Source organism: Chanodichthys erythropterus, chromosome 2 (genome assembly GCF_024489055.1).
Source record: "Chanodichthys erythropterus isolate Z2021 chromosome 2, ASM2448905v1, whole genome shotgun sequence".
NCBI classification, from domain to species: domain Eukaryota; kingdom Metazoa; phylum Chordata; class Actinopteri; order Cypriniformes; family Xenocyprididae; genus Chanodichthys; species Chanodichthys erythropterus.
The window spans coordinates 40,530,590-40,547,455 of NC_090222.1; the positions used below are offsets into that span (position 1 = coordinate 40,530,590).

At 36.6% G+C, this 16,866-nt stretch overlaps 1 protein-coding gene across 1 annotated transcript in view; it reads left to right on the forward strand.

Moving 5' to 3' along the window:
- The window catches only part of LOC137029687 (uncharacterized), a 50,567-nt gene that overhangs the window by 2,719 nt on the left and 30,982 nt on the right, over positions 1 to 16,866 (forward strand). The window contains exons 2-4 of the mRNA XM_067399339.1: positions 12,696 to 12,880; positions 13,851 to 14,162; positions 14,360 to 14,609. Coding sequence (XP_067255440.1) covers positions 12,696 to 12,880; positions 13,851 to 14,162; positions 14,360 to 14,609 — 747 coding nt within the window. The remainder of the gene's footprint in view (positions 1 to 12,695; positions 12,881 to 13,850; positions 14,163 to 14,359; positions 14,610 to 16,866) is intronic.

A 16,866-nucleotide genomic window follows, 5' to 3' on the forward strand; every position in this document is an offset into this window, starting at 1 on the left:
ATTTTTATTATAGAGATTAAAAATCGATTATATATAAATATATGTAAGCGGATACGGGGATCCTGGGCTACGTTGTAGTCAGGTCCAGACGCAGGTTCTCCATCTGACCTGGATACGGCCTGGATCCAGCACCCGGCAAACCTCAGGATAAGCAGAGAGACAGATATTAGCGTAGATGCCATTCTTATTCTGATGTACAGGTATATCTAGTGTTATAGGAAATGTTCTCGGTTCCGGCCGACCTAATTATTGCAGCGTAACAATCCTTTAACGGATTTGAAAAATGTTAATGTATTGATAATGTGTTATGTGTATGCAAGAGCAAAGAGATGTGTTTTTAGTCTAGATTTAAACTGACAGAGTGTGTCTGCTTCCCGAACAATGCTAGGAAGATTGTTCCAGAGTTTAGGTGCTAAATAGGAAAAGGATCTGCCGCCTTCAGTTGATTTTGATATTCTGGGTATTATCAACTGGCCTAAATTCTGAGATCGCAATAAACGTGAAGGACTATAATGCATTAAGAGCTCACTTAGGTACTGGGGAGCTAAACCATTTAGAGCTTTATAAGTAAGTAGCAAGATTTTAAAATCTATACGATGTTTAATAGGGAGCCAATGTAATGTTGACAGAACTGGGCTAATATGGTCATACTTTCTGGTTCTAGTAAGAACTCTAGCTGCCGCATTTTGGACCAACTGTAGTTTGTTTAAAAGCCGAGCAGAACAACCACCCAGTAGAGCGTTACAGTAATCTAGTCTTGAGGTCATGAATGCATGAACCAACTGTTCCGCATTTGTCATTGAGAGCATATGTCGTAATTTAGATATATTTTTTAGATGGAAGAAGGCGGTTTTACAGATACTAGAAACATGACTTTCAAATGAAAGATTGGTATCAAAGAGCACACCCAGGTTCCTAACTGAGGACGAAGGTTTAATGGAGCACCCGTCAAGTGTTAGAGAGTATTCAAGGTTTTTTCGTGAGGAAGTTTTTGGTCCAAAGATTAGGAAATCATTTTTTTCTGAATTTAATAATAAGAAATTTCTTGTCATCCAGTTTTTAATGTCAGCTATGCATTCTGTTAGTTTTGTGAATTTGTAGGTTTCGTCAGGGCGCGAGGAAATATAGAGCTGAGTATCGTCAGCGTAGCAGTGAAAACTAACACCATGCTTCCTAATTATCTCTCCTAAGGGCAGCATGTACAGAGTGAAAAGCAACGGTCCTAATACTGAGCCTTGTGGTACCCCATATTTAACCTGTGATCGATACGACATCTCTTCATTAACTACTACAGACTGATAACGGTCAGATAGGTATGATTTGAACCATGCCAAAGCAATTCCACTAATGCCAATATAGTTTTCAAGTCTTTTTAAAAGAATGTTATGATCGATAGTGTCAAAAGCAGCACTGAGATCTAATAACACTAATAGGGAAATACAGCCACGATCGGATGATAGGAGTAGATCGTTTGTAACTCTAACGAGAGCAGTCTCAGTACTATGGTATGGTCTAAATCCTGACTGGAAATCCTCACAGATTCCATTTCTTTCTAAAAAGGAACACAGTTGTGTTGAAACTGCCTTTTCTAGTATCTTTGACAGAAAAGGTAGATTCGAGATTGGCCTGTAATTTACTAAATCTCTCGGATCTAGTTGAGGTTTTTTAATAAGAGGTTTGATAATAGCCTGCTTAAAGGTTTTTGGCACGTGTCCTAGTGTTAATGATGAATTAATTATATCAAGAAGTGGACCTACGACCTCTGGAAGCATTTCTTTCAGTAGTTTAGTCGGCATTGGGTCTAACATACATGTCGTTGATTTTGATGATTTGATAAGTTTAGATAATTCTTCCTCTCCTATAGCGGCGAATGATTCTAGTTTTACCTCAGGGACACTACAGTGCACGGTCTGAAGAGAAACTGTAGACGGTTGCATGTTTATAATTTTCTCTCTAATATTATCAATCTTGCAAGTAAAGAAGTTCATAAAGTCATTACTGCTGTGCTCTATGGAAACATCAGCAGTTGAATCTCTGTTTCTAGTTAATTTAGCCACTGTGTCAAATAAATACCTAGGATTATGTTTGTTTTCTATTAAGAGATTTGAAAAATAAGTAGATCTAGCATTTCTTATAGCCGTTCTGTACTCAATCATTTTTTCTTTCCACGAAAGGCGAAAAACTTCTAGTTTTGTTTTCTTCCAACTACGTTCAGCTTTTCTAACAGCTCGTTTTAGAGCCCGAGTGTGCTCATCATACCACGGCGTTGGATTAGTTTACTTAATCTTCTTTAGACGTAAAGGAGCGACCGCATCTAATGTGCTGGAAAAGAGAGAGCCAATAGTTTCTGTTGCAGCATCGAGTTCTTCTAAGTTGTCAGGTATACTAAGGCGATGAAACTGCTCGGGGAGATTATTTATAAAGCAATCTTTAGTGGCAGACGTGATTGTTCTACAATATTTATGGCTGGGTGGTGGTTTTGTAGCCTTGGCTAATTGTATTATACACGAGACTAAATAATGATCTGATATATCATCGCTCTGCTGTAGAATTTCAACAGCATCAATATCTATTCCATGCGACAGTATTAGATCTAGGGTATGATTGCGACAATGAGTGGGTCCTGACACGTGTTGTCTAACTCCAATAGAGTTTAAAATATCTGCAAATGCCAATCCAAATGAGTCTTTATTATTATCTACATGGATATTAAAATCACCAACAACAAGGACTTTATTCGCAGCCAGTACTGACTCTGATAGAAACTCAGCAAATTCTTTGATAAAGTCAGTATGGTGCCCTGGTGGCCTGTATACAGTAGCCAGCACAAATGTCAACTTACATAATGTTACATAAAGCACCATCACTTCAAAGGAATTATATTTGAAATTCTTTTGAATGATTCTGAATATATTACTATAAATTACAGCAACACATAACCTTCATAACCTTGAGGACTAGACTCATTTAAAATAATGTAATCGTCTGGTTTTAGCCAGGTTTCTGTCAAACACAGCAAGTCTAGTTTATTGTCTGTGATAATTTCATTTACAATAAGTGCTTTTGAAGAAATAGATCTAATATTCAGTAACCCAAGCTTTATCATTTGTTTATCTGATTTATCTGTGATTTTCATTTTTTGAACATCAATTAAATTTTTACCCTTAAAAGGTTTCGGAAGTTTTTTGTATTTACTAGTTCGAGGTACAGACACAGTCTCTATGTGATAATATCTAGGTGAAAGTGTTTCTATGTGCTGTGAATTATCTGAGTTCTGTGACGTGAGGCAGCTAGCAGACGGTCGGTTTAGCCAGTTTGTCTGCGTCCTGATCTGGGCCCTGGTTTGTCATGTTTCAGCTCTAAGACTATTTGCCAAATTTCTAGATAGAAGAGCAGCACCATCCCGGGAGGGATGAATACCATCTCTTTTCAACAGATCAGGTCTGCCCCAAAAGCTTTTCCAATTGTCTATGAAACCTATATTATTCTGCGGACACCACTTAGACAGCCAGCCATTGAGTGATGATAACCTGCTAACTATCTCATCACTCCGACGAACAGGAAGAGGGCCAGAACAAATTACTTCTGCTGACATTGAATTTGTGAGTTCACACACCTCTTTAATGTTAATTTTAGTGATCTCCGACTGGCGAAGTCGAACATCATTTGTGCCGACGTGGATAATGATTTTAGAATATTTACGTTTAGCATTAGCCAGCACTTTTAAATTTGCTTTGATGTCAGGTGCTCTGGCCCCCGGCAAACATGTGACTATGGTGGCTGGTGTCTCTATTTTCACGTTCCGTGTAATAGAATCGCCAATTACTAGGGCACTTTCAACAGGATTCTCAGTGGGTGCGTCACTGAGTGGGGAGAACCTGTTTGATGTTCTAATCGGAACGGAAGAGTGGTGTTTGTTCTTGCCACTATGCCGCCTCACAGTCACCCAGTTAGCCTGCTGCGTGGCTTCTACAACCGGAACCGAATGTGTAGTGTTTACTAGGCTAGTCGCATCCAAAGCAGTATCTAAGGCCCTTTCATTCTCACTATCCTCAATTAAAGTTTGGATGCGTGTCTCTAATTCTGAGATTCTCTCTGTCAGCCTGACAATATCCCTGCATTTATCACATGTGTAAGTCTCACTGCTGACAGAAAGAGCTAAGCTGTACATGTTGCATTTACTACACATGATAATCGTCGGACATGACTGACCGTGTGTTTGATGAACGCCGTCCGAAAAACTGCAACGCACACGGGACTCGCTGGCTGGATGTCTCGGTCGCTTGCCGGTGCCTGGGGCGAGGGTGATGTGCGGGACGCTGTACCTCGCGGTGGATCGATGAATGCCGGGCAGCAACGTCTCCACAGCTTCCCGATCTGGCGAGGACAGATCAGAATAACATACATCGGATAAATCCGCCATTCAATCGACAAGGAAGGTTGGTTTAGAGGAAAAAAAGAAAGTAGACGGTAGCTAGCAGGCTATGGCTAACACTAGGTGATTACGCTGGTGGATTGCTAGTAATAAATCGTTCCGTTTAGTAATACTATGCAATAGGTTAAGTAATCTAGTGAAAAATAAGAAAGTTATATTATGTGAATAGGAATAAAGAGAAGGATTTAGGATAATCTCCACGAAGCTCCGAGCGTAGGTCAGACAGCAGGCAGCAGCGTTGAGCAGCGTTAGTTGAAAATTATATTTTCAATATAATTTCCTTTCCCCAACGACCTTCAAACGACGCGATCCTTTCATTATCCGACAAGATTATGTTAAATTAGAATGAAACGAAATTAGAATGAGGATAAAAAAATCCCAGGGCTTTAGTTTTAGCCTAGGCTATATAGGAGAAACAACAAAAACATGAGGATTCATTGCATCATGCAGCGCTTCTGTGAACGGGGAAAAACAAGATTAAATCTTATAAAAGGAATAAACAGCCTATTCCTATAGCTAGGCATACATGAAATATATTAAACCTAAATAATTAATATATTAAGAAAATGAAAGAAAAAAACTGCGACAGGTAGACCATCTATATGATGAGTTTCGATTCATTTTTGAGAAGTTCACGGAAAGGCATTGCTTTTATTTTTCAAGCAATGTTTTATTGTGTGAGTACAAATAATAGTTACAATAATAGTTATACCTACACAGATTTGGATGGTGTTACTCTTATGACCATAAATGTCTGGGCTGGGTTTCCCGATAACGTTGTCTCTTAGTGCGCTACGAAGACTCTAAAGGTAGACCTTAACTGAAGATGTACCGTTTCTAGGCGTGTTCCCCGAACTATCCCTTAGGAGGTTGCTTAAGGTATATCTTCTTAAGTGCCACGTTACCAGGTGCTGTCCATGGTGGCGGTGCTGAATTGGTTGACATCGATGGCTCGAGAATCGATAATTCACTCTATACAGTCTCTGCTTCACTGCGTTATGTGAGAAATCAGTGTTCTTTATAAAAATAAGCACTTCAGAAGTAGAAATTGCATTTATCAGGACTCATGGTATAAAAGTAATCTAAATTGCAAACTAAATCTATATTGTAATTTATCTATATTCTGGGGGCGCGGAGCTCCCATCAGCGTGAGTTTAAGGCGATCTTTATTTAGAATAACGTTTTAATTCCTTGGAGACGCGTCATGCAGCTGACAGACATGTAGGTATCTCGTTTATATCGTTTTTTGTTTTTTTTTTTAATATTCACAAACTTGTTAACTATATCATGAATTTACGATTGTAAAATATGTGGAAGTGAATGTGTTTTGTCACGCGATGAGTTTGCACGGCAGTTAGAGCTGTCGGATAGCCTATACGAAATCTTCCCCGAAATACATAAAAGTATGTGGCCGGTGAACTGGGAGAAGAATGGAGTAAACTTTATTGTTTCATAAACAATGTGTATCTGATATGAATAAAACATATCAAATATAAAAAAAGGGTTATTGTTGCAGCTTCCGTAGACATCAGTGTAATTTGAATTTAACAGACTATAAATGTCTTTTTTATGCAGTAGCCTACTTAATTCAAATGTGTATTTAAATGTCTGAAACCTAAAATAAAGCGCGATGAGGTTAAAAACACTGAATAGTTGTGATAAAGTTACATGACTGACAAGCGCGGAGCGCGCGTCTGTCTCTGGATCAGCGCTAAAGCACATTTGAATTTAGCAGTGAATTTTTTTGCATTTTATTCTTTGCCATAATCCTAATCGAACACTGGGTGTATTACAGCTTCAGAATTATATTCGTATTGACTATAAACAGTGATAAGGTATAGCTAAGAGTGGTCCAGACCAACCTTACGAAAGTGACTTACAGAAGGTATAGGCTACTTAACTAAGAACGTTTCGGGAAACACGTATTAACGTTAAGGTACAGCTTAAGGTATAATTAAAGAACGACGTAGAGTTAAGAAGGTTTCGGGAAACCCAGCCCTGAGTATTTTAAGTTGTTTACGCTTTTATAAGAAAATTCAAATGAACGCGCGTGCGCCATATCAGTTTTACCAACTTGACATCGCAGCCTGTTTATTCTCAAAATAAAATACAGTCAACCAAATACAGAAAAAGTTCCACTGCTCATTTTAAATAGTCTGTGTACAATCAGGGCAAACATTCTTAACTACGTCATTCTTAAGTTATACCTTAAGCTGTACCTTAATGTTAATATGTGTTTCCCGAAACGTTCTTATACCTTCTGTAAGTCATACTTTCGTAAGGTCGGTCTGGGCTGGGTTTCCCAATAACGATGTATCTTAGCTCTTAAGAGCGCTTTCTAAGTGCGAGGTTACGAACGCTCGCTGCAATTCCACGTGCGTTTCCCAAAAATGCCCTTAACATGAACGCGCGAGAACGCGCTCTACGTGCTACTTAAGAGTCGCTGTCCGTTTCTCAAGTGCTGAATATTACCTTATAAAATCGTATCCTTTAACGTTTAACCTAATAATCGTCACCTGATGTGGTTTAAAATAAATAAATAAAGGTACCTTTCAAAAAGATTAAATTAATGTTCTTCTGGAGGAGGTAGAGCTAAACAAAGATGTAATTGTCAGACGATTTCTTTAAGCTATATATATATATATATATATATATATATATATATATATATATATATATATATATGAAGACTTCAGATGCAAAAGCCTATAAGTGCCGTCTGAAATGTTCTTCTAAAATTAGCATTTTTATCAAGCTTGTATGTTTAGGTTCAGTAATTTCACTTTAATGGCAATTAATAGGTCATTTTCTTTTCCATTAATGTGAAATAACTGAACATAAACATAGGCCTACAAGCTTGATAAAACTGTTCATTTTATAAGAAAATTTCAGATGGCACTTAGAGGCTTTTGCATCTGAAGTCTTCATATATATACACACACAGTCAAACCACAATTTATTCAGACACCTTGAACATTTCATTCATTATTACAAATTATTCACTATAGTTTTTTTTTTTTTAATGGTAGTAAAATATGACAAGATCTCAAATAACACTTTAGCAAAACATGGTCAGGTCAAAGTGTCTGAATAATTTTGGTTCCAAATTTGTATCAATTTTACTGGTAGTCCACTGTATGAAGAATTTTTGGGCATAATATGTCACAGTTTACTTTATTTTGTCATTCTCACTTACATAAATTAACCATAGTGTCTATATTTAACTTAAATTAATTATAGTTTATATATATATATATATATATATATATATATATATATATATATATATATATATATATATATATATATATATATATGTGTATGTATGTGTGTGTGTTTGTGTGTGAAATCAATCAAACTGTGATTCAGTGTTTTTGAAGTTAATATCTAAACTTGTTTATGTTTTAAAATTTAGTTTATAGTTATAGTTATAGTAAAGTCAGTCACTTCAGAAACACTTGGAAGAACTCCTATAGTATTTCATAGAGCTTTAGGCCATGGGTGGTAGGCCTATATAAAGCCTATATAAAGGGTATATAGGGTGACAGTAGTACAAATTATGTACTTCATCTAGCCAATTTCTACAGGTGTACAGACAATTTTTTTATTGCAGACATGTTTTATCAGCACTATTTATGACATCATGTGTATTTTTATTTTTTTATTTTCTTCCGTTTTCTTTTCATATTAAACAACAAAGAGGATTTAAGAGGAATACAGTCAAAACCTTAGTTATGTTATACACATTGCACTTGAATAAAGGTGTAATCTGCCGGTTGTCCTGTAGGTGACCTCATAACTCTGTCTTCTTACGATGCACTTAGGGCTTAACGATTACTCCTGAGCACTCGTAGATCTACGATCATTTTCAAGTGCAACTTAAGTTACGATGCTTTTGGGAAACAGACCTTAATATTAAGATCACTCGTACGATCGTTTTTACGATCAACTTAGGCTTACGATGCTTTTGGGAAACGCAGCCCTGGACCACTCTTAACTATACCTTATCACTGCTGACAGTCTATACGAATATAATTCTGAAGTTGTAATGCACCCAGTGTTCAATTAGGATAATGACAAAGAATAAAATGCAAAGATTCACTTCAAATGTGCTTTAGCTCTGATCCAGAGACAGACGCGCTCAGCTCTTGTCATATATCACAACTATATTTAGTGTTTTCAACCCCACATCAGGTTTATTTAGATTTCAGTCATTTAAATACACATATGAATGAGGCACTAGGCTATATAAAAATACTTATAGTTTGTTAAATTCAAATTCAATACACCGATGTCTATAGAAGCTGCAATAATAACCCTTTCAATTATATAATTTGACGAAGTTTTTTATTAATATCAGATACACATTGTGTATGAAACATAAGTTTACTCTATTCTTCTCCCAGTTCACCAGCCACATACTTTAAGGTATTTCGGGGAAAATTAATTAAATCCGACAGCTCTGAATTGCGGTGCAAACTCGTCGCGCGACAAAAATTCACTTCCACATATTTTACAATGGGAATATATCATAAAATGCTTGGTGTAGTTAACAAGTTTGGGAATATTTTGAATAACAAAGGAAAAACGATATAAACGAGCTACATACATATCTGCCAGCTGCATGACGTGTCTCCAAGGAATCAATACATTCTAAAATTATGTTCTAAATAACTGTCGCCTTAAACTCGCGCTGATGGGAGCTCCGCACCCCCAGAATATAAATTACAATATAGATTTAGTTTGCAATTTGGATTATTTTTATAAAATCCAATGAGTCCTGATAAATGCATTTTTTACTTCTGAAGTGCTTATTTTTATTAAGAACACTGATTTCTCACATAACATATTCAAGCAGCCCCTGTATAGAGTGAATTATCGATTCTCGAGCCATCGATGTCAACCAATTCAGCTTCAGTGCCATGGGCAGCACCTGGTAACGTCGCACTTAAGAAGGTATATCTTAAGCAACCTCCTAAGGTATAGTTCGGGGAACATGCCTGAAAAAAGTATACATTCACTTAAGGTATACTTTAGGGTCTTCGTAGCGCGCTGAGAGACAACGTTATCGGGAAATCCAGCCCAGGGCTCCGTTTCCCAAAAGCATCGTAAGCTTAAGTTGATCGTAGCTCTATTGAAACCAATGGAGCTTGGAGCTACAATCAACTTAGGCTTACGATGCTTTTGGGAAACGCTACCCAGAGCGTTTAAATAATAAATAGGCTATAGGATCCAAATAGTGCATATGGAAACACTTGGATTTATGCCAAATGGCTTTCTATTTCAGTTTAGCTTTAAATTAATTTGGTTTGGGGTTGATGTTTATATATTATATTTGTCATTATTGTTCTGTTTTTCTGAATACCATTCAATTTAAAAGATTTGTAGCGCAAGGGGAACTAAAAAAGCCTATGCAGTGGTGGGATTAAATACCCCTATGCCAACCTGAAGCCGGGCTAGCCGGTAAAAACTATTCTAAACATGTATTTTAGGCTATTTCCACAACAAATCCTTTAAATTGTTCTATACAAAATATAAGTATTAAATAAACAAATTATATTGGCATTCATTACCTACAAACAATATATTAAAGCCTAAACTACTAAATTTTGTTATACATTCAAATTAATTTTACTGCACAGAAATAGAGTTTAAAAACAATAGTGTTCAAAAGATTACATGTATTGGAAAAATATTAAAAAGAAAATGTTAGCCACATATTTCCAATCTAGACAAATACAGCCAAAAATAGCCTAAAGTTTGTCGATATTAATACATAATACATGTTAAAAGCTTAATGCTTGTATAATGTGTGACATAAAAGACCAAACTCAGTAAACACCATACTAAACCATACTATGTACAGCAAAGCAGATGAGCCCAGAATATGAACGCAGTTCGTTTAATTAGCCTAAGTGTTTTTCTCTTATAGAAAACCGTTATAAAGAAAAAGCTCAAGGTCGCTTAATGTAGCCTACTAAGTGATAGGCTATTAAAAGATCAAATTCTGCACGAATACATTTTTCTTTGTAGTACCTATGCTTTCTTAGTAGGCTACAACGTTTAATATATAGGCTAGGCCTACACATTTTTCTGGACATCGCTCATTGTTTCTACCTTAAAGGTACAATTTGTGATATTTTTTTCCGCTAGAGGTCGCTAGAAGCCTATTCAAAACAAAGGCGTAGTATGATGACGCCAAGTTTTAGAGCAGAAACTTGGGACATGTGGTCTCTAACTCAACGGACGGTGCAAAAGAATAGGGATTAGAGTCTGGAAGAACTCATGTTCGTGGATGCGATTATTAACGTTACTGTAGTATGAAGCAGAGCAGGACCGAGTGTTGCGGGAGCTGAACGAGGAGCTGGAGCGATTGATCAACACACGCCTCACGAGCAGCGGGACTTTTATTATGACACAGTCACCGGCGCCGCTTCCGCTTTTCCGGTCATGCGTTTACGGGAGCTGTCCTTGTCGACAGAACCAGCGGCAGATGGTAAACAGTAATTATGTTCCATAAATAAGTAACACAATCCACCATAAAACGTGCAAGAAGTAAATAAGGAACTGCTTGAAGCAAGCTAGTGGTTTGCTGGACGCTAGACTCTACTTCCGCATTTGTCCACGACACTGTTGTCATGTGGTTTCTACGTCAGTAAAGGCGGTAACAAAGGTAAATGACGTCATTGACAGGCGACTGCACTGTCCCGTGTCACTGTTTAGAATGGGGATTTTCTCATGATTTACAAGTAGTTGAAAACATTAGAGATACTGTTTGTAATCAGCTGGACAAAACTAGCCTTGTGGTTTTTGGATATTTTACTGCAAAAAATTTACATATTGTACCTTTAATACATTGTTTAAATTAATATGTTAGCTAACTACATATAGCCTATGTAGGCTATATATGTCTGAAATTAGGCCATAACTTGTACAGTAACCTTTGATAACAGATTAGGTACTCCAAATTGTAATGTTAAAGCATTTCCTATAAAGCTGCTTTAAAACTATAGGCCTAAGTATTGTGTAAAGTGCTAAAAAAATAAATGTAAATTGAACCAATATAGGCTATATGACCTCTATAGATCAGATAAAGGTATAAAGGTATTTTTCGTACACGTCACGTACAAAATATGTGATTTGAACGACATAACATCTCGTTATTACGAGAAAAGATGTCTTAATGACATAATTGAGGGGAAAAAAATATTATTTATGAGGCAATGCGCCACCGTAATATATAGCCAAGATGATCATACATGTCGTTATTGGCTCCTTACAAACTTACAAAGTTTTTGCCTTGATCGAAGGTATATCCACTGTCATCCCCCCACTGCTATTTTAAATAATAGTTTTACGTTTTCATATGCATATTTCATATTAATTATTATGGATTATAACTCATCAACCATTATAATCATCTGCCAAATTTATCCTCGACAATTCCATGTTGTTTTGGTTGAGTTTAATGATAACTGTCCTAAACCTATAGCAGACAAAAAGTCAGAATGATGGAGGAACGCATATACTGTAGTGCTTTTGTTGTAATTCCTAGAAATGTTTTTTTTGTCTGCATATTGATGTGACAATTTTTTACAAGTAATCAAAATGTAAAAAAAAAAAAGTAAAATGTTGTTTGATTAACATTACAGTTTTTCTCAGTCGCTTTGGTGCATTTCTCACATCACTATTTACATTTGCACAACAGTTAATGCAGTTCTCAAAACAATTAGTACAAACTGCAAAACCTAGTTGATAACCTGCGAAAGCGTGTCACTTGCTCAAAATGGATAGGTCATTCCTCAAAAGCAAGTATTCGTGTCAATGAAAGTGTCAGTGTCATCAAGATAAAGTCCTGACACCATTGTTTATGAACAAGATAGTCAAATGGCTTTTTCATGTTTTCATTATGACAGTTTACTCTGTCAATGTTTTCCAATGCAAAAAAGTCAGATCTTGGTGACACTACCTGAAAATGCTCAAGACGGCACTATATACTATTTGCACAGCCATTTGAAAATTACAGTACATATGGCAAATCTTTACTGTAACACTACTCTACACTACAATGCACTAAATGTGTGATGCAGTAAAGCTGTACGTCTAAATGTAAATTGTACAGTGACAAGTTCTTGTCCCACTGCAAGCTTCATGTATGACACAATGACAGTAGTGCAGTGCAGATTGTTTAGTGCTGAATTACTGTCCATTTATGCACACCTGTTCTCCCAACGAAATGTTTGAATAATTGAATTTACAGTGGTTCTCCCAACATTTGGCTGCACCCATCGACCAGCCTCAGCCATTGTGAGGCCGTGATTGATAACATGATCCACAACTGTAGCCCTGATTTCATCAGGGATCTGCCTATTGGCCTCTTCTTCCTCTTCCTCCCCGCACCCTCACCCCTCTTTCACGAGGCTGACCTTCCATTTCTGTGTCACAGTATTGTAGAAATGGTCCTGCTTGGTTCATATATGCTTGTAAAGTGGGAGTTTATGGGATTCAGCTCTGACAGTGATTGTAGAGAAGTGGCGTATCATTGGTTGCAACTAATGCTTCACACACCCCTTCTCATCAGTGAAAGTTGAGATTCACTTGAGAGAAATTGATCAATTTAGGAGACATTTTCAGGAAAAAAAAAGATTTTAAAAAATGTGTAAAATTTGCTTGACAGATTTTGACAACTAGTTCAACATTTTTGTATGTAATGACTCAAGCAATGAAATGAGGACTATTAGTTTTATATGGAATGACTATTCAGCATTCACAAGTATAGTTAATTTTGACTGACATGACATAAGCAAATGATAGTGTTATAAAACAGCAGAGAGTCGTATGAAAGCAATTGATGCATGTCCAAAAGCATTTGCAATTTGTTCGAAGGAATGAGAAACTATGATGTGCACAAATGACTAAATGTTGTGGAGGTTGAACTAACTGTTGTGCAAATGTAAATAGTGATGTGAGAAATGCACCAAAGAGACTGAGAAAAACTGTAACAACAGAGAGAGCGGCACGTTTATTCGGCTACTGTCCCTTTAAGACATGACGAACACACGCACACATTCTTCCTGAACTGTGTTTACTTTAATACTCACCAAGATGGGCATTGTGACATTTCTGAGTGTATTTGACCTTTATTATGGATTGATTAAAGAAAATAATATAAATATGAAGCTCAGATACTCAACAGCATTAGTTTTAGTGTGACATTAAACATTAAAGTGTCTTTTTTAGTTATTGATCCATATATAAATCTATTTCTCTTTTCATTCATCATATTTTGTCTTTGTGCTGCTGCAGAATATTATTCACGTCACATTTACATGATTAAACGTATTTCAGTGAAGCTTCATCAAAACAACATCAAGTGATTTTAAAGCTTTAATCTGTGAAAAACTCTGTTCTTCAGGAGTGTTTGGTGAAAGAAAGAGAGTGTCAGTGACGGAGGGAGATTCAGTCACTTTAAACTCTGATCTTACTGAAATGAAGGATGATGCTGTGATTCAGTGGAGGTTTGAAAACACTGTAATAGCTGAAATCAATGTAACGGCCGACAGATTCACTGTATATGATGATGTTCTTGATGGAAGATTCAGAGACAGACTGAAGCTGGACAATCAAACTGGATCTCTGACCATCACAAACACCACAATGAAACACTCTGGAGATTATGAACTACACACCAAATATAAGAGGGATCATTTCAATCTCATTGTCATTGGTGAGTTAAATATTATTTTCACATTTTATATTTTAATCATCACAAAGATTCAATTATTAATCCAAACTAAATTTTGCTGCTGTTGTTTAATGATGACATTCATTTTATAAATTTCCAGCTATTTACTTTCATAAATGAGTGTCTTAATCTGTGTTGAACCTGTTTCTGTTTGTTCTCCATGTGTGTGTTTGATTCAGTGTCAGTGAAGGAGGGAGATTCAGTCACTTTAAACTCTGATCTTACTGAAATGAAGGATGATGTGATTCGTTGGTGGTTTAGATGGACTGTAATAGCTGAAATCAATGTAACGGCCGACAGATTCACTGATGATGTTCTTGATGGGATATTTAGAGACAGACTGAAGCTGGACAATCAAACTGGATCTCTGACCATCACAAACATCACAATGAAACACGCTGGACGTTATGAACTATGGATCAACTCTAAGTGGTATTATTTCTATCTTGTTGTTATTGGTGAGTTTTTTTTTTTTGTTTGTTTGTTTTTTTTAATGACAAAGTTAAAATGAATTCATGCATCATTTTATTTCTTTTTGCTGTTTTATGATATTGTTTATTTCAAATTTAAATGTTAAACTATTTAATTTAATAAACCATTATAATCTGTTTATCTGTGACAAACCCTGTTTCAGTGTCAGTGACGGAGGGAGATTCAGTCACTCTAAACTTTGGTCCTACTGGAATGGAGGGTGATGATCTACAGACTCAGTGGAGGTTTGGAGATACTGCAATAGCTGATATCCTTAACTGGGGCGACAGATTCACTTTAAAAAAAAATGATGATGATCTTGATGAGAGATTCAGAGACAGACTGAAGCTGGACAATCAAACTGGATCTCTGACCATCACAAACATCACAATGAAACACTCTGGAGAATATCGACTATTGACTTTGAGAACTCGTTCTTCTATTCATCTCATTGTCTACGGTGATTTAAATATCAGTTTCACGTGTTTTATTTATTACAGCTAGATCTAAAGAAGTATCTTATCATGACTAATGAGTTCAAATGACTAATTCTCTCACTTTCACATGAACAGCAGGTTTATATTTAACTTTCTATTCAATAGTTTTAAATGCTCTACTTTTGATCATCTTGGTTCCTCTGGATGTTTCTAGAATCTCTTCATTCATCCTCATTTCTCTTTATTCTCTCATGTTTTCAGCTCGTCTGCCTGTTCCTGTCATCAGCAGTAACTCTTCTCAATGTTCTTCATCATCATCATCGTCATGTTCATTGGTGTGTTCAGTGGTGAATGTGAGTCATGTGACTCTCTCCTGGTACAAAGGAAGCAGTTCATTGTCCAGCATCAGTGTGTCTGATCTCAGCATCAGTCTCTCTCTACCTCTGGAGGTGGAATATCAGGATAAAAACACCTACAGCTGTGTGCTGAACAATCCCATCAGCCACCAGACTCAACATCTGGACATCACTCAACTCTGTCACACATGTTCAGGTACGGCAGCGCTGATGATATTAGCGTTTATTGACTGAGCTGATCTCACTTTGATGTTTTTATTCCTCAGTCCACTGTTGTGGTCCTACTGAAGCTGTGATCCGATTGGTCCTCTCTGCTCTGGTGGGCGTGGCTACTGTCATTCTTGTGCTTTATCACATCAGATCCAGAAGAGCTGAAGGAGATCAAGCACATATTCACACATCAGGTACATGATTGATGATGACTGATTCAGCATATATTAATATTGGTGAGATTGATTCATTTATGGCTTTACATGTTCATCTTTTTCAGGAAGTGCTTAAATCTGAAGCAGAACGCTGAACTTTAAAGGTTCTTCAAGTGTGTTTTTGTCATAATAAATACTGATGATTATTTGAGCTTCTCTTTCAGTGTCAGATTTGTAAAACTCTTATTTGTAAGGCTTTATTGTTTATATTTCTCTCAGAGACACACAGATCTCACTTTACTGCTACTGCTGTATATTTGTCATGTGTATTTTACACTGTTGTTGATGATCAAATTAAAATAGCATCTTTTTAATGTGTCTGACGGAGTTGACACAAATTAAGTTCTGAAGTACATTTTTAGAAGAAAACATTTTCAGAAAAACCTGTTCATTAGCTGAGACCTTTGTCTACAAATATATGAGTTTATAATAATGTGTTATGAAATAATAAAAACTAACATCTCAAACATGTTTTGTCTCTTCTCTCAAGAATCAGTGAGATTAAGTTCAGGCTTCTATTCTTGCCATAACTCTGATATCATTTCATGATCACTACATTCTCTTGCGTCTTGTGTTTTGGTTCACTAACATCCTCCTGTCAGAGTCTCTGTAACAATTGTAGTCACACATTTATTACGGTCTTCCATTAAGCCGCTGGTGTCGGTGGCAGAAGTAAACACGTTAATCACGTGTGCTCATGAAGTCCATACACGCAGATGGTAAAATGCAAACTGTCTCTTTATTTTGTTCCAGTCAATAAACACTGCTTCCAATCAGTTTCCTGTGAGCTCTCGTTCTTATACTGTTCTTAAGCATAAAGTTCATACCTTGCGGACAGAACACTTTATCCATAATCCAGGTCAACACGTAAGCAATCATCTGTGCAGTAAAACAATGTATGGTTTAGCACGGTCAGCCACCAAACACACCTGTTATCTCATTAACCCCGTGCTCTAAATATACAGCCACATTACAGTGACACCCAGTGGACAAGACA